Raw genomic sequence first — 26,559 nt, 5'->3', positions numbered from 1 at the left:
AGACAGAGACAGAGAGGAGAGGGAGATAGCGAGAGAGGGAGAGAGCAGGAGGCTCTTTCTAGCAGCAGAAACCAGAATGAAGGCTGTGAGATGTCAGGAGCAGACTAAGAACAAGAACAGTCAGGTGTCGTAGGCTGTTTTCAGGGCTGAAGCAAGGCTGGTTGAAGCTGGGAGGAGATGGATCAAAGAATCCCTTTGGTCTCTCCCCTCTCCTCCCACCCCTGGCCTGGGCTTGAGGGCATCCTCATTCCCATTCACTGTGGCTCTTCTAAGACCCCTGCTCAAGTTGTGGGATCTGCTGGTCAATTCAAGAGTCACATTTCATTCCATTTATAGGATTTGCACTTGGCTTATAGCTGCCAGTGTACTTTGCTCAGCAACCCATCCCCTGGTTTTAACAGTTCCTTTTTTTTTTTTGTAGAGACAGAGTTTCACTTTATCGCCCTCGGTAGAGTGCCGTGGCATCACACAGCTCACAGCAACCTCCAACTCCTGGGCCTAGGTGATTCTCCTGCCTCAGCCTTCCGAGTAGCTGGGATTACCGGCGCCCGCCACAACGCCCGGCTATTTTTTTGTTGCAGTTTGGCCGGGGCCGGGTTTGAACCCGCCACCCTCGGTATATGGGGCCGGCGCCCTGCTCACTGAGCCACAGGCGCCGCCCCAGTTCCTGTTTTTAATGGCAAGATAACATTAGTTAGGGTCTGGGACAGCCACACTCTAAGATGGCCCCCAATGACTCTTGTCTCCTGGCAATCACAACCAGAATTCTATAGTCACCGCTCACATTGAATGGGGTTGGCCTGTGTAACCAGTAGGATATTACAGAAATGGCAGAAGTGTGCTTTCCAGGAGTACATCAGAGAAAGACCCTGCAGCTTCGGTCTTGTTTTCTTATGGATTACTCATGCTGCTGGTAGCCATCCATCCTCTCCTGTGGAGAGGTCTATGTGGTGAGAACTGATACATCCTTCTACCAATAGCCAGCATCACCTTGCCAGACATGTGAGGGAACCATATTGGGAGTCAATCCTCCAGCCCTAGTAAGCCTTAGGGTGCCTGTAGTCCCAACTGACAACTTGCCTGCATTATATGAGAGACCCCAAGCCAGAGCCTTCCAGCTAAGTCACTCCTGAATTCCTGACCCTCAGAAACTATGTGAGATGATACATATTTACTGTTGCTTTAAGCTGCCACGCTTAACATCTGTGAACCAAAAGATAACTAATACAGGGACACAGGAGGAAAGAGAATTTACCCCGGCTGGTTCAGAAGAAGAGACTTTTATTAACAGCTACTCCCAGAATGGTTCTGGCTAAATTGCAGAGGGAAGGTGATGTGTACATAGACTAGCCATGGCAGGACCTGCTACCATACCTCAGAGCCTAAAGGGCAAAGGAAGAAACAGTGTCACTGGAGCTTCATAAGAGCATGAAATGAACAGAAGCCACAGTATGGAGGGGCACAGCTTTGTCAGAGGATATAGCCCCAAAGCAGGCAGGGAGGAGGAGGCCGACTCCTGACCCACTTCTCCTCTAGGCCTCCAATCTCATGCCTGTATTCCAACAAGAAGCCACAGGACAAGGCCTGTCTTCCATGGGATCAGCCTCCCAGGGCAAGAAGCAGGGTAGAAAATGGGTGTGTGGGAGGAGAGGAGAAGAGAGAAACCAAGGCAGAGATTCACTCAGCCCCCTGTCAGCTGTGAAGGTCTATGAAGCTAGCCCCAGGCAGGGATGAATCACATGACTGACACTAAGCCAATCAATGTAGCCTATTCTTCAGCCACATGATTGGTTCAGGGATGGACGCATGACCCAAGTCAGCCAATCAAAGATAAAAGGACTCCCTTTGTTGGTGCTATTGGGAAAATGGGTTCCCTCTTTTGCTGAACTTGGTGGTCTGAAGATGGAAACCAGGAGCAACTGTGCTGAAGCTGAGAATGGAGCTGGCCAAGGGGAAAGCAGATCTAGAGATGGAGAGATGGGGAAGCCTCACCCTAGACTTTACAAGATCTTGCTAGATCTCTGCTGTAGTACAGTTTCCTATTGCTTGCACCAGAAGAGACCTGAATGATACATTCTCATCAACAGCCTTGATGATCCTTGAGGCTACTTTCTTGGGTAGGCTGGCAGAGATCATTAATTCCATTTTACAGATGAAGAGAATGAAGTTCAGTTCTCTTTATCACTTGGCAACCAGTTCTTAATTCACAATTAAGTTAATGATACCTAGTTTTTGGTGTATATTTTGTCCTCACATTACACAATTTTAGATTTTTGACTTCTTTTTCAATAGCCTTGCTTTATACATGCCTTTTATTGAAAACTGCTTCAAACTCTCCTTATAAGTAGGTGGCACACAATTATTAATTTGAGTCAAACAAGCAAACAAGGCATGGGGTTAGGAAGATTTTCCAGGGTTGTACATCTTGCAGGGAGTGGATCTGACTGTTAGGCAGGACTGAGGTGAGTCCTCAACCCTTCTTCACCCGGAAGGAGACAGGACCTCCTTTCTGTACTTAGCTCAGCCTCCTCTTTGACCCTCAGAGAGCTATGTGAGGGCCATTAGTGGGCAGGGGTGTGCTGCAAGGAACCTGCTAAGGACAGGCTACTTGGGCAGTGGTTTTCCAGGGACTTCAGAACAAAGCTGGGGGATTTTTAGTCTGGAAGGGAAGGCAAGGATATAGATGACTTCTCCTAAGTTGGCCAAAGTCCTTTGAACTGGCTCACTGGAATGACACAATCTAGAGTTCTCTGACATTGTCTCCAACTCCTCTGCTCCTCACTGACATGGTCCCATCACACTGGCCTTCTTCTTCTTTGCTTGCCTGGTAATTTTTGATTAGATGACAGATCCCTCATTGAGTACTAGATTTTTTTTAATATTCCTTGTCTGGGACATAATGAAGTTACTTGGAAAGAGGCTGGCCCTTTTGAGTCTTGCTTGTAATCTTTGTTAGGTGGGACCAGAGCTGTCTTTAGTCTGGGGATTTGCTTTACCCCACTACTGAGATGATCTCCTTGTGAATATTCTCCCCATGGATTACCCTGTTGGGAATATGAACTATTCCTGGCCCACCTTGGGCTCTGAGGATCCTTCTGCCTGGCTTATTCTTTTCTTCTGGTTCTTTCCTTGGTCTCAGGCGGTTTCCTTATTACACATGTGCTGCTAAATCCTCAGATGAGGATCTGAGGCCCCCCCTCCCCCATGTAGATCTTGCTAGCTCTCCCCTCTCCACGGAGCCCTCTCTTCTCTAGTTCTCTGCCTACAAACTTTAGCTTCCTTGGTCTCTGTGAATTCTCAACTGTCTCAATTCAGCAAAGCTGCCAAGCTCTGTTTGGGTTCCCCCTTCCTGTGCCATGGCCTGGAAACTCTCCAGGCACCAAGCTTGGCGATCGTAAGACTCATTTCCTGTGTTCCTTCTCTCGGGGTCACTCTCCTCTGCTGTCTGTAGTCCCATGTAAGAAAACTGTCATTTCACATAGTATTTTGACTGGTTTTTTAGTTGTTTAAGGCAGGAGGGGAAGCTCGTCCATTACTCCTTCATCTTGCTGGGAGTGGCAGCCCTCCACCCCAAAACTCCAGATATTCTCAGTTTAGGATTTTGTACTAGGTGCCCATCTGCTGGGACCACTCACCTACTCATGTGCCTGCTTCACAGCCTTACCTCCTTTGACTCTTTTCTCAAACATCACCTTCCCAGCGAGGCTTCCTCTGACCATCGTATTTATATCTCTCTGCTCCCCCTCCATTGGTGGCATTTCCAGGCCCCTTACTGGCCTGCTTATTTCTTTCCTTTTGGACCAGCAACAATTGCCTTCTAACAAACTATGTAATTAATTTACCCATTTAATACATCAATTATTGATTGTCAGCCTCCTTGCTCTAGACTGTAAGCTCTCTGAAGGAAGGGGTTTTTTATTTGTTTTGTTCACTGCTGTATCCTGAGATCCCAGTACAGTTCTTGGTACATAGTAAGTTATCAGAAATTATTTGTTGAATGAATAAATGAATGAATGGGCGATGAGAACCCCCCCCCCCACACACACACACAAGCACCGTTGTGAAGGCTGGAAGTTCTGGTGTGTGCATGGGAGAGTGTCACTTCTGGGTGACAGCAGTGTTAGGAGAAACGGCTGGTGGTGGAGTTCCTAAAATGCCAGGCTGTGTCTCACAGGCAGTGGGGAGCCATGGAGAGTTTCTACTACATAATAAGGCGATCAGAGATTATTTAGGAAGGACAATCTAGTGAGTGTGAGAATGACAGCCAGAATGAATGCGCAGCAGAGAGGAAGAGGTGGGGTGGGAGACGGGGTCTCATGGAGGTGGAGTCAGCAGGGCTTGGCAGATGGAAGGGGCAAGCTGAAGATGATAGCTGTATGTATTTCTCCACAGAAACAGGGCTGGTGTGATAGTGTAAACTTAAGTTCCAAAGGATTCCACTGAGGTGGGTGGGAGACCAGGAGAGGGTGTAAAAGGAACATGAGCCTTGAAGTCTGGATTCTGACACATCCCACCTGGCAGGCTGCATAACCTCTCGAGGTTGAGTTTCCTCTTCTGTGAAATGGTGCTAATCACATTTCCCTCCCTGGGCTTGTTCCAGGGAAATTTTCAGTACTTCAAACTTTCAGGGGCTTAGCAAATGTTGGTTCCCATCTGAAAACCTTTTCTTCTCACTACTTCCGAGTCACAAGAGGCCTGAGGGGTGTGAGGGCTCCTTCTCTGACCACACGCAGGAACATCCTTTCCATCCTAAGGATGAACTGAGGCACAGAGCTGAGGCCCCCTGAGGCTCACTGACTGTCCTATGGTGGACAGCAGAGAAAATCCACGGCCTTTGTTCCAGTGGCCGCTACTCATAAAGGTTGTGAGCCCAAAGAGAGGACCCATGGCTGGACAGCTGCACTACATCCCTTTGCTGTGGATGTGTGGGGAGGGATGTGTGTGTGTGTTGAGTGGGGAAATAGGACAAGTTTCCATCACACTGCAGTTTAGAACCTCAGGATTCTCTGTGTGCAGGGGACTTTAATTCTCAAGACAGCTGGCCAGTGGCTAAGGTCATTAAACATGGATTACTGAAGCGGCTCTTCATAAGCTAAATGATGGAATTACTAGATTTGAGGATGAACAGGGAATTTTTTTGTACGCTGCATATAGCAATGCAGAGCCGCTCACACTGAAGGGACCCTGCCAAATTAGTGAAGGGGACTTGACGGTGGGTGTATTAAGCTGCGACTACATGTGGCTTACTGACAATCCTGTGTGCCTGAGAGAGAATCTAGGTCAATGTTTTATCATGTGCCATTAGCCTATAAATACATACATCTGTGTATGTATGTACAGAGATGTATGTACAGACAGGTGCACATACAGAATTCCTTCATCCTTCATTCGTTTACACTAAGAATCCACTAGGGTCGCAGCTTGCAGCTGATCAATCACAACAGTCATTGATTGTATACACCCTGAGGCCTTGAACTTCAAGACTTTTCAATCTGGTCTCTATTCTACGTTTGACAAGACCCCGCGTATGTATTTTTTCTACATATTCAAGATTGAATTACATAATCTGCCAACAGTGAACTGAATCTCCAACAGCAGGATCCAACTCAGTAGCATTTTGGCATTGAGGAGAAAGAAGATTGGACCCTGTCCTCTGGGCTCAGGAAACTTAGCACAAGCAGCTGAGCTTTGGGCCCAGTCAGTGGTGTGCTGAAAACAACAAGCTCTTTGCAGGAGAGAAGGGGGAAACTTGATTTGTAGCATTTACTGATTTCCATGGTGCAACTATTTCCATCATGGCCAATTTCAAGCTACTAATGTGACATCACCGAACACGAAGCTGGGAAGAGATGTACACAATCGGCTCTCACCAGCTAATACACACTAATTCCAACATACCACTGGGCCCAGTTGACCAAGAGCAAAACAACAAGGGTCAGAGTAGCCTTCTTCCCCACTGAGGACCAAGGTCAGTGCAGCCCTGTGGGGGTCCCATGCACTTTGGGGCATTGGGAACAAAGATATGACCATAAGGTGGCAAGAAACCTCCACAAGTGGCTATGGGCTCTGGATGTCACCCAGGACATTGTGGTATTGCACCAAATAAAGGCTGAGTGAGGACACAGAGAAAGAACTGGGGATGTTAGGGAAGGTGGGGGTGGGTCTTGAGGTCACACCATTTTGCAGGTAGGAGCAACACGCAGGGAGGTTTTCTTTATTTTGGTGCAATCTCACTTGGAGACATAGGCTGGAGTGGAATCTACCCATTTAGATCATGGCCATGGACTGTGAATGCCAAAGGGCAAACCTCAGATCAGATCTATCCCTCACACTTTGTATTCTCTGTCTTTAAAGAGTATTTGCAAATGTCTTTCTGGACCCCATCTTTACTTCTGCATAGGTGGAGGGTTTTCCTGTGGGATGAGGAAGAGTGACTGCACCAACCATCCAGTTTTCCCTGGGCCCCCATGCAAAGTTTCAGATTATCTAGATGATTAAAGTATGCAAAATACCATAGAGTTGATAGATACATTTCTTTAATTTACTCTAGTAATATTCATAGTAAATGGACTGATTCAAAACGGGATGTAATTGCATTAGAAGCATATCCTTGATCACTCTCCCTCTTCTATTATAACTGGTCAAAACCCCAAGCCTCCTGGAACACGCCTTAAATCCACCTGCCTCTTTCCACCCCCACTTTCACTGCTGCGGTTGGTACTAGCAGCCCTGAAATCATTCTTGCTTCCTTCTGTTTTTCTCACCACAGCCAGGAGAAGCGGCAATCAGATTGTGCCCTTGCTAGACATCTTTCCAAGGGTCCTGTTGGTCTTCATATAACAGGTCCCACATAGTCTGGCCTCCACCCATTCCTCCAGGCTCATTCCATCTAACATGGTCTACTTCGGCCACACTGGCTGTCTTTCACTTTCTCAAAGGTGCCACACTTCCTCTCACCCTACGCTTCCTTTTTCCAAGAACGCCCTTCCACTCTTTTTGCCTTATTAGCTCCTGTTTGTTCTTTAACTTCAACTCAAGGGCACCTCTTCAGGGAGCCCTTTGCTGATTGCTGGCCTAGGCCAGGCCCCCATGTTATTTGCACAGCCCTGAAGCTTTATTTCTGAGAACTTTCCACACTTATATTTAAATAGTTACTCAGTCCTAGCATTCTGGGAAGCCAAGGTGGGTGGATTGCTTGAGCTAAGGAGTTTGAGACCAGCCTGAGCAAGAGTGAGACCCTTTCGCTACTAACAATAGAGAAACTAGCTGGGCATTGTGACAGACACCTGAAGTCCCAGCTACTCGGGAGGCTGAGGCAAGAGGAACTCTTGAGCCCAAGAGTTTGAGGTTGCTTTGAGTTATGAAGACACCATGGCACTCTACCCAGGGTAACAGAATGAGACTCTATCTCAAAAAAATATAAAAATAAATAAATAGTTATTCAGGTATTCTTTTTTTTGTCTGTTTCCTCCTAGGTACAGAGACGATATCTTCCTCCCCCACAGCTATACCCCCTGCACCTCCCACCATCACACCTCTCATACCGTAGGTGTAGCAAATGGCTTGTGATCCCTTTACTGATAATAAAAATTCTACGGCCCAGAAAAGGTGTTTTATTTGTTCTAGGACTATAGTTAATTTTTTCATTGTAAATATCTGGTTTCTCCTGATGTTTAAGCCCCAGCAAATAATAAAGTGATGTACTCTACACGAGGCATGGCTTGCTTGTTTCTGCAACCACACATCCCTCAATCATGTATAACACTTTACAGTTGGTAATGCCCCTCTGTATTTCATCTTCAGAGCAACTCAGCAAGGGGTCTCTGGGCATGGGTTCCATTTTGCAGAAGAGAATGCAAAGATTAGAGACTTCCCGGAGGTCATCAGCTGCTAGGACACTGGGGACAAAACAAACCTCGGTCTTTGGACTCCACGTCCAGTGCTCTTTCTGACATACTGAGCTGCCTCTTCCAGGGAGCTAAGTGAGCCACCCAAAGGAAACAGTGTCACTTCAGTTTTGCCCCAGCATTTTGCCTAAATACTCAGAATCATTTTTGCAACTAGAACATCTCTCAAAGGAAGAAAACTAGTTCATCACAGTAATCAAGTCTGTCATAAAGGATGTGTGATGATGTTTGAAAATATAATCCTATGAACATCAGAACTGACAACTTTGAAACATCTCTAGGCTAAATCTGCTAATCATGGTCTTTAGCATTCCGGTTGGCACTCACATGGGCTGCTGTGATACATTTCACAGCAGAAATGCCCTAACAAGGAACTTTCTCCAAGAGTAACTGGGTAGAGGACAGATTTTAATGAGGCTCAATCCCTGAAAGGGTGAAGTTTGAGTGAAGTATAAAGGCATGAGATGAAACATCTATTTTCATGAGTCAGATGACAAGATGGGGCCTCACATCAGAAAATAGAGCCAACACTTTCTAGAGGTCAGGACCTGTACAGAAAAGGAGTCAAGGCATCAGGGCCATTGCCTCTGAAGATCCTTTCTGAGAAAATGCACTTTGATTAGAATGAAGCAGACATGTGAACTTAAATTACCTTGCCTAGGTCAGCTGTTCAGTCACTGTCTACCTCAGTCACCCACTGATTCACCTATCCACCCACATACCATCTACCCATCTACGGGACCACTCGTCATCTGTCCATCCATCCATCTGTATCCCTCCACCTGCCCATCCATCCATCCATCCATATCCATCTATCTACCCACATTCTACCTATCCATTCAGCCATTCATTCAGCCATCCAACTATCAACTCACCTGCCCCACTTCCGTACTTCCACCCATTCATTCAACTAGCCAGCCAGTCTTTTCTGTTTGCTAGTGGAAAGCCCCAAGGAGACCCTGAAGAGGTAGGGCATGGGGGTGATGATAAAAATACCTCTGATGTATCTGTTCATTTACCATCAGTTAAGACTCAAATATAGGTCAGGCCATGTGTAGCAGTTGAGAACAGAGCCTCAGGAGTTGGTAGTAGAAGCCTCCTTTGTAAAGCTAACCAATAACCTGGAGTCAAATGATTGCCAAGAGGGACAGATGCAAGGATTTCCTCTTTGTGCTTCTGGGGCACCAGGGCTGAGTTTCAAAGGCTACCCCAGGCAGCCTCACTCAGAGCAGCTCAGCTCTTTATTCAATGGACACCTACCCCCTGGCCTACCACCCTTTTTTATTACTAAAAACATGAGAATGAGGTGAAAGGGCATTAAACAAAAAGGCTATTAACCCTACCACAAAAACCTCATGCCTAAAAGCACAGTACTGTTTGCTGCTTTGGTAACTACACAAGCTGGCCAAGAAAATCAATGTTCTGCTGGTGGCGGCTCTCCCTCTTCATTCTTTCCCACTCTCCTCTGATTCATTTCTTAACCTTTTAAGGGGACAACCATAGTGGCGTTCAAAATAAAGATAAGGCAATAAGGAGGTCGCTGCTTCCCAAACCTCGTCATATGTGCACCACCCTCATGATTTTCACAATATCCACCCGCCATCTGTGCTTTCCTTCACTAACTATCTGCCTTTAAAACTGAAAAAGAATTCTCATCTTGCTACCTTAGACACTAGTTATTCTTTTACGGTGCATGTTAAAAGAAACACCCAACTAAGAAAGAGTGTAGGTCTGAGTACCAGAGACAAGGGTCCCCTCTTGGCCATCTGTGGTTCTGCCACCACTGCCAAGCTGTCCTTGGGGGCCTGTCCCCAGTGAGAGGACCTGCAGGCTCAGACCCAGGCTCCCCATGAAAGCTCTGCTTCCTCTCTCTCGCTGCAGAAACCTGCTTACTCATTTTGAAAGCAAAAGGGATGCTTAGCAAAGTCTTCCAAGGAGCAAATTTGAAAAAAAAAATGTTAATGCTAATGTAAATGTTAAATGAGGGACAAGGATACTGGGCTTCTATGTAAAATATCATTTGAAAAACCAATTTGAAAACCACTGGAATACATACCTGTATACATGATGAATATGAATACCCATAAATCACACATTTAGGGCCGTGTGTCTGTGCACACGCATGCGTACGTGAGCATATTTGTTTCTGTGCATGTGAATGTGAGAATGTAAATTAACAAACATGGCAAGAGCTACAAAAATCCAAGCAGGGATGTGGCGGCATCTCACCAACCCTAGAATCTCCTGGAAAATTAATTATAGATGTTTGAGAGCCCAAAGGACTGTGAAGCAGGTATCCAAATGCATCCTTCCTCATCAAGCTTGCACTGAATTAGCACATATTATGTCCCAGCACTCAAGATGTATAAACCCCTTTAATCTTCACAGACCCTTAAGGTAGGCCCTGCTGTAGCTATAGAGAAACTGCAGGGCTGTCCCCAGCTCCCCTCTTTAGGGTCAAAGCACCATCCCCCAGCTTCTGAGAATATTGGTTACTGAGAGTCCCAGCCCTGTCCCCTAATGCAAATTACCTACCACCTTTGAGACCTGCCTTGCTCAGGACACACACACATCCAAGGCCCAACCCTGTGCCATCCCAGCTGCAGAGCTCCCTGTAGGAGCAGCTATTGTCAGCTTCTTGCTCTGCCCCAGCCTGCCACCCTCGTTCCCTTACAGGTGTATTTCCAGAGTATACATTCTAACAAATCTGCAAGCAATACTATCTCAGAGCTTGTGTACAGACGGCCCAATCGAAGGTGCTATTTCTATTTTCTGGGCAGAAAACTAAGATGCAGAGAGATTAAGTTCTCAGTCAAGTTTACATGGCTAACAGGTGGAGCCACGATGCGACCCCAGGAAGTCTGTCTCCAGAGTCCCCGCAATTAACCATTTCACATCCCTTCCCCCTTAGGAAGACAAAGGTGGGCACTCCCTCTTCACCCCCCTTCTACAATTTACAATGTCCTGATCAGACCCCATGTCTTTACTTGAAAATTACTGGTTTGGGCAAGAATTCTAGGCAGCCTGAATTCCACTGAGAAAGAAAAAAGGGGAGTGTTGCGATTTCATAAGAAAGTGGACATCCAGGTGTCCTTCCCTGCCTTGCTCAGGGCTGGCCATCAACCAGGCAGGCACAGAGTGTCACATCGAATGTGTATGTTTAACCTCTGCATGAGCTCACACAGGCGGAGCCGGCATCCATCAGGGCTAAAGCCGTGCATCTTGTCAGCTGAAATTTGTGTCAGCTGTCTTCCCCTGATCTTAGAAATCTTCCTTCCTGCTTAGCAAGCTCCCAGGCTAACATACCTTGACACACTCATGGAGGGGGGTTCTGGCCTCACACCGAGAGACATGCACATGGTGTATTACAAAGCTCTTCGAATCTGTTTTTCATAGGGTATCTGGGTATATCTCCGAGCATTTTTGTCAACTGGGGGGATATCACTGATGTTTATTTTATTTGTATTTTTTTGAGACAGAGTCTCACTCTGTTCCCCTGGGTAGAGTGCTGTGTCATAGCTTACAGCAACCTCAAACTCTTGCACTCAAGAGTTCCCCTTGCCTCATCCTCCCAAGTGGCTGGGACGACAGGCACCCACCACAATGCCCAGCTAATTTTTCTATGGTTAGTAGAGAAGGGGCCTTGCTGCTGCTCAGACTGTCTCAAGCCCCTGAGCTCAAGGCAAGCCACCCGCCTCAGCCTCCCAGAGTGTAGTCACTAATGTTATTTATGTTACTTTAAAATGTTTGCTTGCTATTTATGTTTTCAACCTTTTAAAATGCGCATTCTTAGGTTACTGTATGTAAAGGCAGCACAACTTTTGCTGGGTTAATAACTATTTGGTTAGAGTTAGCTTGCAAATAATTATGATTACCCTCTAAAATTAGCAAACTATTTATATCTTTAAAAGTACTTAAAAATATATACAGCTGAATAAAATCAATGCTCCCGTAATAAATTATAGCTTTAAAATGATCACACACCCTGGGGAGTTGTGGTTTCATGGGTACAGTTTTGGTTTCAGGCGGTAAGGAAATTTTGGAGATGCCCAGTAGTGATGGTTGCATGACAATGCAAATATACTTAATGCCATTGAATTAAATGGCTAAAATGGTAAGTTTTATAGTATATATTTTATCATAATTAAAAAATGACAGGGTTAGAAAGATTGAGAACCGTGCCACAGAAAAAGCTTTATAATTCAAGGGAGTAAAATAAATAGTAAAGGAATTTAAAGAAAAAGATTACATCTGAGTGTGAAATGTCCATGGTCTGTCTCCATGATGAGGTTATGGGTGACTGATTGCTTTTTGGTGCTTCTAGAATGGACATGTATTCTTTTTATAATCCAAAGTAGAAAGGTATGTGTTGTTGTAAAATACATGAGTAAATAAGGGCATGTAAGGTGAGGTTATAATATGCCCAGCCCTCCCAGTCAGGGGAACGGTGAGTCACAGGTGCTGGTGGCCAAAGTGAGCAATGGAGCCCGCAGGCACACAGAGGGAGAAGCTTAGGAGAGAGGCTGGCCCAGAACGGGGCCCTTGGCTTTAGCCTTGCCTTCTGCTCAGCGTGTCCCCAGGGCCACAGACTCCTCCCTACCCCCTGAAAGTGGGGTGGTAGACGTGATCTCACTGGCTCAGTTCCACACTGGCCTCTCTGGTTCCTCATGGAGGAGGTCTTTTGCAGGGGCAGGATAAAGGCAAAAGTGAGCCTTGACAGTCAGAGTGCTGTGTTCAAATCCCAGCTTCTCCACTCATTAGCCCTCTGACCTTGGGTAAATTATTTAATCTCCCTGGTTGAATTAGAGGGTGAAGTTACTTAACCTTCTAATTCATTAACCTCTCACATGACAAAAGTCTCTGCTTTGCGGGGCTGCATTAGTTTATGAGGCCCCCCACAGCAAAGTGCCACACACCGGGTGGCTTCAACACTAGACATTTATTAGCTTAGTTCTGGAGCCCAGAAGTCCAAAATCAAGGTGTCAGTATGGTTGATTCCAGCTGAGAGCTGTGAGGAAGAGTCAGTTGCACACCTATCTCCCACCTTTTGGCAGTTTGCTGGCAATCTCTGGAGTTCCTTGGCCTGCAGAAGCATCACCTCTCTCTCTGCCCCTGTCTTCAGTGAGTAAGTCCAAACTTCCCTTTTTAGGTCACTAGTTATTCTGGATTACCATACTCCAGTATGATGTCATCTTAACTAGCTACGTTTGCAACAACTCAATTTCCAAATAAGCTCACATCCTGGGGGTACTGTGCGTTGGAGTACAAATAGATTTTTGTGGGGGGACACAATTTGCCCTATAACAGAGATTACTGTGAGGATTAAGTAAAATAGTACATTTAAGGGCTTGGCATAGTACCCAACATATAGTGAGCACTCAACACTTAGCCATTCCTATCATCAGAGCATCTGTCATTACGATAATTGTTACTATGGCCACCATGTCACCGGCTCCTTCAGAGGAGTTTCCTTTGTGTCTTCTTGTCTCAGGGACCCAGACAGAGCCTGCACACAGGGCTTCTGCTGAAGCTCTCAGAAGATGAGATACTCCCCCACACTGCTTTTCTTAAGGAAATAGCTATTTCTTTTCCCTGACTTGACGAAGTCAAACTTGCAAGCTTTGGAAGGCTAGGCATCAATTCAAACAAATTGCTAAACCACATTATTTTGATCTTTCAAATTTATCTGACAGCAGAAGGAGTAGGCTTCTTTCCTGCGCTGCACATTGTCTGCAGTCATCCGTAATTGTGTTTAAATAAACGGGGGGTTGGGGTGGGGAGGGAGGGTGTGCAGCCAAGTGACACCTAGGAATACACCTAGGAAGACATTTGCATTTAGAATCAGAAGACTTAGGAGTTAGTTCTGAGCCAGGTTCACCAAGAATGCACCATATGACTGCAACATACCTACTTAGCCTCCCTGAGCTATAGTTTTCTAATTCATTCAACTGACAAACATATTTCATGGACTAAGAGCCAGGTCTTACAGACACCAGGGGTACAGAGAGAATTACAGGCCCCAATGGTAAGGGGCTTGTAGACTCCCTGTCCAGCAGGATCAGGCTGATGGGCACACGAGTGATCCAGTGCAGAGGGCAACCATAGCACACTCTATGATTAACATGGGGATAGTAGCACCTGCTCTCTCTCCCACAAATCTCACCTGGTTGTTCTGACTATGAGTTCCTTGGTGGTCACAATTTTACCTCTTCCCATCCTGACCAGCCCTGACCTGGCCTATTGGAGGTGTTAGGAATGGTGGTTGAATTAATTGAAAATCTAAATGGTTAAGAATATGGACTTGGAGTTAGCCAGACTTGATAGCTTTGAATAAACTCTGTCACTTATTACCTGTAGGATCTTAGGTGAATCATTTATCTCTGCTAGTTATGAATTATTTAAATCATTAATTCATTAAACCAATATTTGTCAGGCACCTAGTATATCCCAGGCACCTGGTTCTAAGCCTTGGAGATACAGCAGAAAACAAAACAAATAATAAGTGAAATATGTAGTATGTCCGATGGGGTACCTATTGCGAAGAAGAATGAATCAGAGGGAGAGCGGGTGGATGGGGGACAGGGCTGTAATTTAAAATAGGGGTCAGGGAAGGCCTTGCGGTGAAGGTGAAGGCAGGGCAGAGACACAGCAGGGTGAGGCAGCCCGATGCAGCTGGCTGGGAGGGGCATTCCAGGCTCTTGGAATCATACATCCCCCATGGCATGGCTCTTCTGAGCGTCACAGTCGATAATGTGTGAAAGTGCTTAGCATGCTTCCTGGGCTACAGGAGGAGCTCATTAATTGATAGCTATTATTAGCATGATGTGAATAAGCGTAATTGCGTTGAGGAAGGAAGATGGGAGAGACTATAAATGCACTCTGTAAACAGGGCAGGCACACAGCAAGGATTATTATTATTACAGTTGTTGTTTATTACTAGCAATTACCTCTCGAAAATGTTTCTGACAATCCAAAGCAACTTCTGCTTCCCCCCAACCCCCAGGCCCTGGATTTGAGCCCTGGGGAGATGCTGATGGGAGATGAGAGTTTGGGATGGGCGGGGAAAGGTTGCATTTCTCTGCTACCTCGGGACGGGAGCAGGAAGAGACCTCACTCTGCCAGCCCCCAACGCACACACACGCACACGCACACGCACAGACATGCATGTACGTGCCTGCCAGTGACATTCCACACCTTGAGTGAATTACTGATGTCAGGTATCACAGCAAGAATTTGGGAATCACTATTAGCAGATTGGAGAACTCTAAGTCCTGTTAATGCTTCCGTTGTCAGTTCTGATTATTTATTGGGCTGAAAAAGTGCTTTCAGTTTATAGAAGCCTGGCAGGCAACAGAGTAGAAGAATATGAATGTGACTGAATTTCTCAATTGTGGGAATTTAATCCACCGAAGTTAACTAGAGGTTACCCGTGACTCCTGAACTCCTACCAGGTGTAAAGTGCGAGGTGAGGTGTGTGGGGATCAGAGCAAGGAAAGGCTGTGGTCCCTGCACATCTGAGAGAAGCTGATCCACTGGAGGAGACAAACATGGCTCTCCCATGGGCCGATGGCAGCAGGCAGAGGTACAAGCAAGATGCACCAGAATATGAGGGAGAAGAATCTAGAACCTTCTTACTGGGTGTGGAGGGGGGCAGTGGGGAAGGATTCATTCTATAGTTAACACGTATAATAACGATTAGGCTATAGTAAAAATTTCCTCTTGAAAATGCCTAAAAAACCTAAAACCTAAAACCATGTGTGCCTTGGATTGGGAAGGCTGCCAGTGAGAGTCATTGCAGGGGCACAGGCAGCAAATGACGGATGGGCAAACTTGAGCAGACCCCCGCAGGGAGCCCAGGAGACGCAGCTGGGGCACTGACTGCTCAGCTGCTGCTGGCTTTTGTGTATAATGCGGAGTGGACTTTCTTAGGGCTGCCAGAGCCTGGGTGGCACCAAGCTAGTCCACGGGGAGAAACAGGAAGGAATTTTGAGAGCAGGTATCTTCCACCTTAAGGTGACTTTCAAATCCCCAGAGTAAATGGCCTCAGTAGACAACTGGAAAGTATTCTTGCTTACAGGCAGGGTTTACTTGGTTCTGTTTTGATATTAAACCACAACAACCTTCATACAAATTAATATGATTGTTTAACATTGAAAGAATTAAATGAGATCATATTTGTACAACAGACAGGCACTTAGTAGGTATATAATGATGCTTTGCTGGATTCAATATTGCACTTTTTTTTTTGAGATAGAGTCTCACCTTGTCGCCCTGGGTAGAGTGCTGTGGCATCACAGCTGACAGCAATCTCAAACTCCTGGGCTTAAGTGTTTCTCTTGTCTCAGCCTCCCAAGTAGTTGGGACTATAGGTGCCCACCACAACGCCTGGCTATTTTTTGGTTGTAGTTGTCATTGTTGTTTGGCAGGCCCAGGCTGGATTCAAACATGCCAGCTCTGGTGTATGTGGCTGGTGCCCCAGCCGCTGAGCTACAGGCGCTGAGCCAATATTGCACATTTCTTGATAAGACCCACATAAACTGCTCTCTGGGAAGTCACTGTCATAATAGCGTCAGTAATAATAACAGCAATAATGACAGTGTAGTTACTGGGTGCCAAACACTAGTGTTATTTCTCACGAGAATGCTTGGAAAGAGGATCTATTTCCCTCCACTCTACAGATGAGGAAACTGAGGCACATAAAAATAAATAACTCCCCTGATGTCACACAGCTCTAAGAGGCCATACACCTTGGCCTCTTTTTGCCTTTTTTGAATTTGTAATTCCCACCTATAGTTCATTGCCATGCCTTGGGCAATGGAAAATTTCATCTGAGTTTGAGGGTGGGCTGGTTACCCAGAGAATGGAGGGAGAGAGATTAGATTCTTAAGTTGGCTCCTATATTACATTTGTGTATGTTGCAATTCCACTGCAACTACCTGGATCTGGGGTGTGCTGGCAACAAGCAGGATAGAATTTCTGGAAGGATTTGGTGCTGATGCTGGGCAGTAGAACAGAAAGGCTCATGAAAGAGGGATCTTGGAATAGGAAACAGGAATGGTATCGGGAGCTAGCACAGGGTCACCGGAACAAGCCCCATTTTCTAGGATGCCCAGTAGACACTTGGACCATTTCAGAGCTTTTGGCAAGTTCCCTAGTGACAGCCTTGAGTGCAAAATCAAGAAGTAGGCACAATCATGATAGTTTGGAAGATGGAGTCACAACTGGCAGAATGACCAGCACCCAGATCTGTCAAATCCCAGATTGGTAGAGTTTTCTCTATTTCTGGATGGAGTTCCTTATGCTCTGTTTCTTGTCTCACTCAAATTCAATCAAAAAGAGAAAAAAAAAAATCTATGGGCTACATGATGATACCAACTATGTGGCTGGTGGGAAGTCTGAAGTTTAGCTTCTATATTAGAAAATAAAGCCAGGACCCCCAAAGATCAGACAGGCAGTGAAGATGGACCAACTCCAACATGATGGTGTTTAAGGCACTTGTGTGTGCACGCGCATGCATGTGCACGTGTATGTGAAGTTCCTTGGATAAAAGTATCAACCGCAGGATCACAGTGGGATGAGGCAACACTGGATATGAAATAAACAGGCTTCGAACCAACACTGTGAACTGCCCTGGGATGAGGAACCTAGCGCTTTCTCTACCTACCCTAATATGACCTTACCTGGAGTACTTGGAATTACAGCCAAACTGAGTTTGTTCTATGATGTCCTTTTTTTAGGTAAAAAGTTGTTGTTGGTTGGGGGAGAGGTGTTGAATTGATGGGAAGAGGCAGTACTTGAATCTTAGTAGAGATCATTTTTTAAAAATCCTACATAAAAACTTTAAGGGACACACTGGCTAAGGATGATTCCTCTTCAGCAACAAAAGCAAATAGATCAATAAATTGCCATCTGCACAAATCACCATCTCCTGCTCTTCATCACCTGTGTGAGATCAATTAGAAGATAACAGCCATCAGAAGTAAAATGCCTGAGCCTAAGGTGCCATCCTCTCCCGATAGACGCTGCACTGATATGTCCAGACACACAGCTGGCTGAGAGAGGCTGAGAAGAGAATGAAAAATGGTTCTATTATTTGGAGGAACCTATAGGTCACCCTCTCTCCAGCTGTGATCACTTCTGCATTGGGTCCACTCACAGGGAATGAAGGGTGCTCACAGGGAACAGTTTAGCAAGTATAAAGCCCTCTTCTCACAATCGAAGATATCCAGCCCAGAGATTCTTTCAATTTCTCTGTGGCCAAATACTCTTGGAAGCCTCATGACCCCCCACACACACCCTGAGGAACTCTCTGGGAAAAACATGAACTATATTTTCATAGGGCAAAATGATATTCTATTAATTTAGCATGGTTACAGCGCCTACAAACTCAATGTGATATCCTTTTCCAAAAGAAAAATCAGAAGAAGCATTTACCAAAGGGGGCATGCTGCGGGTGGGAGCCATCATGTCATTGTCCGACATGCTGAGAGGATTTGTCCACTTTGAGATCTGGAGGTCACCCCTGTTTTAAGAGGCTGGAAACTGGGAAGAACTTAAAAATGATCACCAGAGAAAAAATGAAGGCTTTGATTTTCACCTAACAGTTTCAATGTGTAGCAAGCGTTCCCAAGCATGTTTTGAAGGGTTTCAGTCTCCTGCCGATGAGCTTTAACACAGCTTCATCAGGGAAGCCAAATTAGAGGAGTCTCTTACACCACAGGGCACTGATGTGGTGAGTGTTGAGTGTGGGGGGCCTGGAGTCACATCCTTGCTTCCAGCACCTGGCCCAGAGGGTGTACCCACAGGATGGGCACCTTGCAATTATTCATACATTGAGTTTTGCTCACTGAACGGCAGGAATTGAACACAGCTTCTTGGTCTTTACTTCCCTAAGAAAAGCATGGTCTTCCCTCCGGGGTCATTGGGCAGAACTTAAATACTGCCCAGCAATTGATCTCCTTGCCCATCTTCCTCACTGAATGGAAGGCTCTTTTTTTATTTATTTATTTATTTATTTTTATTTTTTTCTTTCTTTTTTTTTATTGTTGGGGATTCACTGAGGGTACAATAAGCCAGTTACACTGATTGCAATTGTTAGGTAAAGTCCCTCTTGCAATCATGTCTTGCCCCCATAAAGTGTGACACACACTAAGGCCCCACCCCCCTCCCTCCCTCCCTCTTTCTGCTTCCCCCCCCATAACCTTAATTGTCATTAATTGTCCTCATATCAAGATTGAGTACATAGGATTCATGCTTCTCCATTCCATTTTTTTTTTAACTATTAAAAGTACTTTTTTTATAATTCTTTTTTTTAATTTTCAGATTAATAAGAAGATAACAGAAAATTAGGCACCTTTGTGTTTGTTAGGTAGAGTCCAAGGTGTAGTTGTGCCCCTCACCCAGGAGGTGTGCTAAATACCCTTCACTGTGCCTTTTAGGTGAGAGCACATGGATCCCCCTCCCACCTCTCCCCACCCCCAACTTGAGTTTGAGTTTTTCTCTTGTGGGAGTGTATTAGTTCATCTACTGGTTTCATATTAGTAATGAGTACATTGGATACTTGCTTTTCCATTCTTGTGATACTTTAATAATAAGAATGTTCTCCAACTCTGGATGGGGGCTCTGAAGGGCAGGGACCATACATTATTCCTCACCACACTCCACATGACCAGCATAGGGTTTTCAAAAGGAGTGAATGAATGGAGGAACAAATGCATACATCACTAACAGGTTTATAACCAAAAAGAGTGTGTGCCTGTGTGTATAACCCTGAGCAGTTCTCAAGGTTGCTCTTTAACAATCACTCAGGCTGCTTGTTAATATGTGAATTCCTGGGCTTTGCTGAGAGACCAGTGAATCAGAAGTTATAGTGTGGGGTCAAGTGATATGATTCTTTATGAAGTCCCCTAGGAGATTCTCATGCACGTAGAAGTTTAGGAAACATTGCCCTAGATGAATTGGCGGTGTTCCAAGCCCATATCACTTTCAGAAAAGGGGATGCTCAGAATGTTCTGGCCTTTTGAGACCTAAATAGTCAATTCTAGCCCGAGTTTCTTGATAGCATGGAGAGAGCATTCCAGCTGGGGAAGCAGCCTGAGACCTCTTTAGACCATGGAGCTGACCATCGGGCTTGAGGAGTCAGAAATGGATAGCACCCCCCGTCACCAGTGTGCAGGTAAGTATAAGGAACCCCGTTTCAGTGTGTGTTGCTTGAGAAGGGGAGCTGGAAGTGCAGCTCCTAAGAAGATAAAACAGGGCTGGGCCCCAAGCTGAGGTACATTTTCAACCTGGGACATGTGGAGGAAATTTCAACAAGCCAACCAGAAACCACAGGCCCAGCTCCCAGCAGAGAGAGAACACACTGAATCAATTGAAACTGAATCATGAATATAATTAATTGAATGTGTTCAACGATTTTCCCTATAGTAAACATGCTGAATGAGGGGGACCTAGAATAAAGTGTCCGCCTGAGAGCAGAAAAATGGATACTGTGTGTGCCATATAATGCAAACCCTTCAGCAAATGGAAAGTGCTTCAATTTATTTTCACCTCCTATGTTCCTAACTATTTATACCCAAACTTGGCCTTCTGTGGTTTCCTTGGACTACAGAGACACTTTTTATACTGTCAAAAGATGCCCTTTTTTTCTGTGACCAGAAGACCATTTAAATGAAACCTGTCTATAGGCCAGTGACAAGCTCGTATTACTATGTGACAAAGGGGCTAAGGAGGAAGGTAAAACTAAGAGCAGAACTGGTTTACTGTTGCAATCTTTCTCCCAAAGAGAAGAGAGATGGCCAGAATGGGCGGATGTAGGCCCGGTCCAGCGGCCATCCTGGCTCTGCCAAACCCTTCTGCAGGGTGCCTTTGAAGGGGTCATCTTCCCTCTCTGGATCTCAGACACGCACCTACATCATGAGATCGCTAAGAACACTTTCAGTTCAGATATTCACTGAATGATGGGTTGCAAACTGGAGCAGGCAAAAATAGGAATTTCCCGTTAAAAAGAAACTCATCATCAAGCCATGGTAAGTGTTTTGGGCAGTCTCCTCAAGTAGGGATTATGTGTTAGTCGGATTCTGTGAAAGGGGGCACTTAGAAGTGGTTATAAATGATCTCCAACAAAGATACATTGGGTATCTAGGCAAAATGCCGAGTTCTGGGATTATGAGAGATGGCAAGATGCCTCCTAGATTCTGGAGCTCTCTATTCATCCATTTCAACGTTGAATCCTATGAATTCATTCTACTAAATAAGAGACAAAGCATGAAAAGATGACCTGAATTAGTGTGTCCAGGTTCTGAAGCAGCCAGCCCTGCCAGGAACGCTGCCCGTGGGATTCTGGGTGGAGCCCACCCCTCTCTGAGTCTCATCTGTGAACTTGTGCAATGAGGAGAAAGGACTTGGGAGGTATTTTAATGAATGCTCTGTCCAGCCTTTCTGGGGTGGGGGTTCTCAAGGGCTGCTGGTGGGAAGCGGGGTGCAGCAAGCAAGGGCTGGACAGGCAGGGCTCTCTGGGCTCCTGCTCTAACTGAGAAGTTTCTCTTTAATTTATTTTATATACCAGGCTCTGTGTGAGATTTTATAACAAGGACTTCTGAGTATTAAAAAAACGTTTTAAAGTTACTAGTCTGAGGAAAGCTATTCACATTTCCAGCCTGCATGTAGGCTATGCTATTAAAAACGGACTTTGCCAGTAACTATATAGAGCCTTTACTTCTGAACTGTGGGAGTAGATACCCAGAGCTTTCAGGTCCAAGGTGGCTCCACTCAAGAATTTCAGAAATCTACAACTTTAGCTAACCTCATGCTTCCCCACTGCTCAGAGTAGTGGCTCTCAAACTCCGGTGGCAAACTCTGGCCTGCCAGACCAACAATGCAAGCCCGGGCACACTCACACACAGATCCCCTGTATTGGCTGTTAAACCACAGATGGCAGATGCCTGGGTCCCACTCCTACAGAGTCTGATTCAATGGGCCAGGGATGGGCCCTGAGAATGTGCATTTCTAATAACTCCCAGGGGATGCTGACCACACTTTGAGAACGGCTGGCCTGGAAGATTAGTAGCCAGTCCCCCGAGCTCCAGAACTGGACCCCGGCTTACCCTCCCAGCCTCATCACCCACCTTCCCAATGTTCTGGCCCTCACCTCTTGCATTCCTCCCTTGCTCACCACCCCCTCTCTGCTTGTCTAACTCTCACCCACTGCTCAAGGCACAGCTCAAACGCCACCTCTTCCAAATAGACTTCCTTGACTTCTTCACCAAAGGTCACAGAAATCTTCCTGGGCTTGTATAGTTTCTCCCATGGTGCTGAGCACTTTTAACCACCATTGTCATTTTTGTCCAGGTCTTTCCCCTGCCTGTTGGCCATGAGCTCTAGGATAGGACAGGCCCCAGCCTGCCAACAATGCAAGCCTGAACACACACAAACACACACACACACACACACCCCACACACACGGATATGCACAGAAGCGTGCCCATCAGTTCATCTTACCCACTCTTCCTAATTCCCAAGACTGTCTCTATTCTGACTCTTTAGAACACAGGGTAGCATGTTAGTCACTCAATCTATTCTTCAGACAAATTTCCCATGTTTTCTGAGAGCAGAGTCAGTACAAAATACATCATAAGACATAAATTACTACCTCTTGGGGCCTATTACCAGACAGTAGTATAATCCAGCCCAACCCAGGTTCAAATCTCAGTCGCCTCTGATTAGCCATAGTCTTAAATGCTCTGAGCTCCAGGCTCCTCTCCTTTTAAGAGGATAATGACAGCACCTACTTCTGTAAGGATGCAGTGCAATTGTGATTAACAGTAACAATAGCATTTATTGAGCGCCTACTGTGTGCCTAGCACGGGGCATAGATTATTGAGTCTAATCTAGAGTACTTAGCACAGTATCTGGCCCATAATAAGCATTCAAAAAATATTAGCCATTGTTATTAATTATTTTCGCAACATCCACGCAAACATTTATTATCATCCTCATTTCCCAGGTGAGAAACATGAGGCCCAGAACAAGTAGCTTGCTCAGAAAATATTAGCAAGTTGTACTGTGAATTGGATAAAATTTACAAGTAGCTTGCAAGGCAGGCATTATACCCTTTTGTAAATGAAAATTGTGTAGTTCAAAGAAAGTAACTTGTAAGTGAAAGTCTGACATTTGAACCCGACTTTGGGTCCAGAGCTCCTGCCCTCCCCCCCACAACCTGGTAAACAGTACCTGTGGTGTATATGCAGTTAAGTCTCCATGCCCTTTCCCATCCAGGCGTCACAGAGAAGCTGTTCCCATGTGTCAGAGCACACACACTGTCCTGCCCCTTGTTTTAACAGCTCTGCAATCCTGGCCCACAAAATTATTTCAATGATCCGAGAGAACAGATCATGTATCAAAAGCCATGTCATGGCCCCTCTTTTTGCCTTATACGTCTCTAAGGGACACTAAGAAAAACAGCCCAGAGGCATGTGACTGACCGTGACCCCAAAGAAGTTGGTTTCATTCATGGCGTTGAGAATGATCCTGCCCAGCGTGTGGTCCGTGTAGTTGAAGTCTTGGATGCGCTGGTGCCGGCTGCTGGCATGCAGTGTCTCCATGGCCCTCTGCAGGGTCTTGGCGATGACCCAGATGCCATCATAGGCATACCCGTGGAACTTGCTGGGCCCCACACCTGACCTCTTGTTGTTGTATTCTCTCTCATACTGCTGTGGAGTCTAGAAAACAAGGGGGTTGGGACATCAGGTCATGATGCTGGAAGAGCTGGTTCTCATCAGTGCCCACTGTGCACCAGGCACAGTGCTGGGCTCTATGCGTGCAGCATCTCATTTAAACCTCACAACAACCTCCTGCAGTGGGTACTATTATTGTCCGTGTTTTATACATGAGGAAACTGATTCGGTGAGGTCGACTTGCTTACAGTTACACAGCTAGTGAGTGACAGAGCTGAGAACTGAACCCTGTCTGCTTGGCAAGGCTAGGGAGAAGGGAGAATGCATCCTAACCATGCCTCCCCTTGATATCTGCAGAACCTGGAGCTATAGTACCCACAGAGGCCCACATAGCATATGTCTAAAAATTTAAATTATAGACAACTGAACAAGCTATTCAATAAAACATTTTCTATCCTCTCACCATAATAAATATGCCTTCCTAATGATCTTGAAGACCAAGTTTGAATTAATAATTCTGGGGCTCTTCAGAGCTTCAGGCCAGATACGCAGCAGCCCTGGGGGAGCTCAGCTTGCTTTGCAGCCCCCGCCCCCAGCTTCACCCTTCACCCAGTCAAGCTCAGTCCACAGGTCCTTCCCCTCCCAGCATCAGTAGTCCTTTGACCATCCTGGAGCCATGGTTCAGTCTCAAGAAGTGGGACTGACCTGGGCAAAAGGCTGGCCAGGCCCTGGAACAGCTCTGGCCATACAGACAGGGATTTCCAGGAATGATCTAGAAGCTGGAGGAGATGCATGCTGCAGGGGTTCCTGTGCCTTGTGGGTTCTGATGTCCATGGGGCGTGAGCACATAGCTCAGGACCCAGGACAGGTCCCAGACGCTCAGGTGTAAGGCAACATCCCTCCGTCCCACTCTTCCCTCTTACTTTCCATAATGTAAAAGGACCTGTGAATAGCTCAGTATTGAAAAAAGAATTTTTTTCTCCCATTGAGTTGAATTTCATAAAAGAATTTCATGGGTGGCATTAACATGCTGAATGTGGACACAAAGTAATGAAACTACCATTTTATTCCAATCTCTGAAACTTGCACTTCCAAATGAATGCTGCCCTGGGGAACCCATTACCCTCATCCCTTTTGTGGGTCTTTTTTCAAATCACTTCTGAACTCCTCTGCCACAGATGCCATCAGAGCCCATGGCTTGATTTTTGGAAAAAATCTCCTTGGGGACAAATCGCAGCCTATAGAAACTATAGGCTCAGTGTCAGTGTATACCAGTAAGGCCCTTAGAGACAGTCACAGATGCCCCATTAGTCTATTGCCTAAAGCCCAGAGAGGCAGAGACTTGCCCAAAGTCATACTGCCGTGTGTACGTACAGCCAGACTGACCTCCCCTTCCGTCTCCGCTACTTCTTTCATTTTTGATTTCTGGGGTAGAACAGCTTTTTGAAAACCACCGCAAGTTGTTTGGGGCAAGTTCTAGTACTCAGGGAAGGTGATGGAGCTGGGCCATCCAAATCTGGGTTTTTCCGTGGCTGGAGCCAAGAAGCCGAGTCTCTTTTGGGATCACCCCTATGGGTGGCTGGGGGCTAAGTGCTAAGTTCCTGGAACTGTGGACGCTGCAGGTGATGAATTCTGCCTGACCAAATGTGAAGGTTGCTCTAGCAACAAAGCCACCTCCTTTCTTGTTTTGGGGTCCCCGTGAAAGGCTCAGGTTTTATCCTCACTTACAATTTCCCTCAGAAATGCATCATCTTCACCCATCACTACTCTGTTCATCACCCAAGATACACGACAAACGAAACTCTCCTCAAATATGAGGGTTCTTTAAGGGGACCAGCAAGCCTCTGGCTCAGTTCAGCCCCGTGGGCCCGTCCTCACAGTTAGCACTGCCGCCCACAGCATGCTGGCTTTGGAAGCTCCACAGTCATCCCTAACTGTCTGTTATGAGGCTTTCTCTCCTTTAACCTTTGGGTCTCTCAATCACATCAAGTTGCTCGCACTGCAGGGCTCTCACAGTAGCTATTTCCTCTGCTAGAAAGCTCTGTGCACAACTCTTGGCATGATATTCTTGCCATTCAAATGTCAACACCTGTCACTTCTCAGGGAAGGCTTCCTTGACCCACCTATTCTAAAACACAGCGGCATCCCCTGTCCTCTAGTTTTATCTTCTTTATTGCCATTGTCATTTCCTGCAATTTTTTCACTTATGTTTTTACTTACTTCTTGTCTGTTTTTCCACCTCTCCCTCACCCCTCAACTAGCATTAGGCTCCATGAAATCACAGATGTGATCTCTTGATCACTGAGGTATCGCCAGAACCCCCAACAACACCTGCATAGACCCTTTCTAGGCCTCTGTTTATAAAACAAAGGAACATGCCCATTTGTACATTGTAGGGCCAAATTATTCTCCCAAAGTATAAAAAATTGTAATCCCACTGTGTGTGCAAGTGCTCGTTTTCTTGCATCCTTGACAATGGTTAATTTTTGACATGATTGCCAGTTTAAGAAAAAAGCTTATTTTCTTTTAATTTTAATTTGCAATTCTGGTTAATGATTAGAATGAGCTCCTTTCAAATACTGACCAGCAATCTTTATTTTGTTAGCTGAATTTTCTTTCTATATCATATTGCTAAGGCAATAGTCACATCTTTTTTTTTTTTTTCCAATAGTCGCATCTTTTCATGTTTTGTTTTTAATGCATCCTTATTATTTTTCCAACTTTTACTACTTGGTTATATTTTCTTTGATCTTTAAATGTGATTTGGGTTTATTCATGGCTGTTAATTCAGCTGTTGACCATTTTAAAAAGGATTAAAATTACCTGGATGTATGTCTCTCTTAATTAATTGTGTTAAGCATAAAAGGAATGAGGCTCCTTCCACTTTTTCTCCTCCCTTGGATTTTCTTCCTTTGTGCTTTCTCTGGTGCACACTAAAGTATCAGGGGTGGTGCCCATCTTTGAATCCCATTTTTCGA

The 26,559-nt window shown here is 45.6% G+C and overlaps 1 protein-coding gene across 1 annotated transcript in view; it reads right to left on the bottom strand.

Moving 5' to 3' along the window:
• GABBR2 (gamma-aminobutyric acid type B receptor subunit 2) overlaps positions 1-26,559 on the bottom strand; it is a 396,872-nt gene that overhangs the window by 136,230 nt on the left and 234,083 nt on the right. Inside the window, exon 7 of the mRNA XM_053572972.1 lies at positions 23,390-23,626. Within this exon, the coding sequence (XP_053428947.1) occupies positions 23,390-23,626 (237 nt within the window). The remainder of the gene's footprint in view (positions 1-23,389; positions 23,627-26,559) is intronic.

Source organism: Nycticebus coucang, chromosome 2, assembly GCF_027406575.1.
Source record: "Nycticebus coucang isolate mNycCou1 chromosome 2, mNycCou1.pri, whole genome shotgun sequence".
Taxonomy (NCBI): Eukaryota; Metazoa; Chordata; class Mammalia; order Primates; family Lorisidae; genus Nycticebus; species Nycticebus coucang.
The sequence above is the reverse complement of the archived record's forward strand: the minus strand, read 5'-3'. Positions and strand labels throughout refer to the sequence as shown.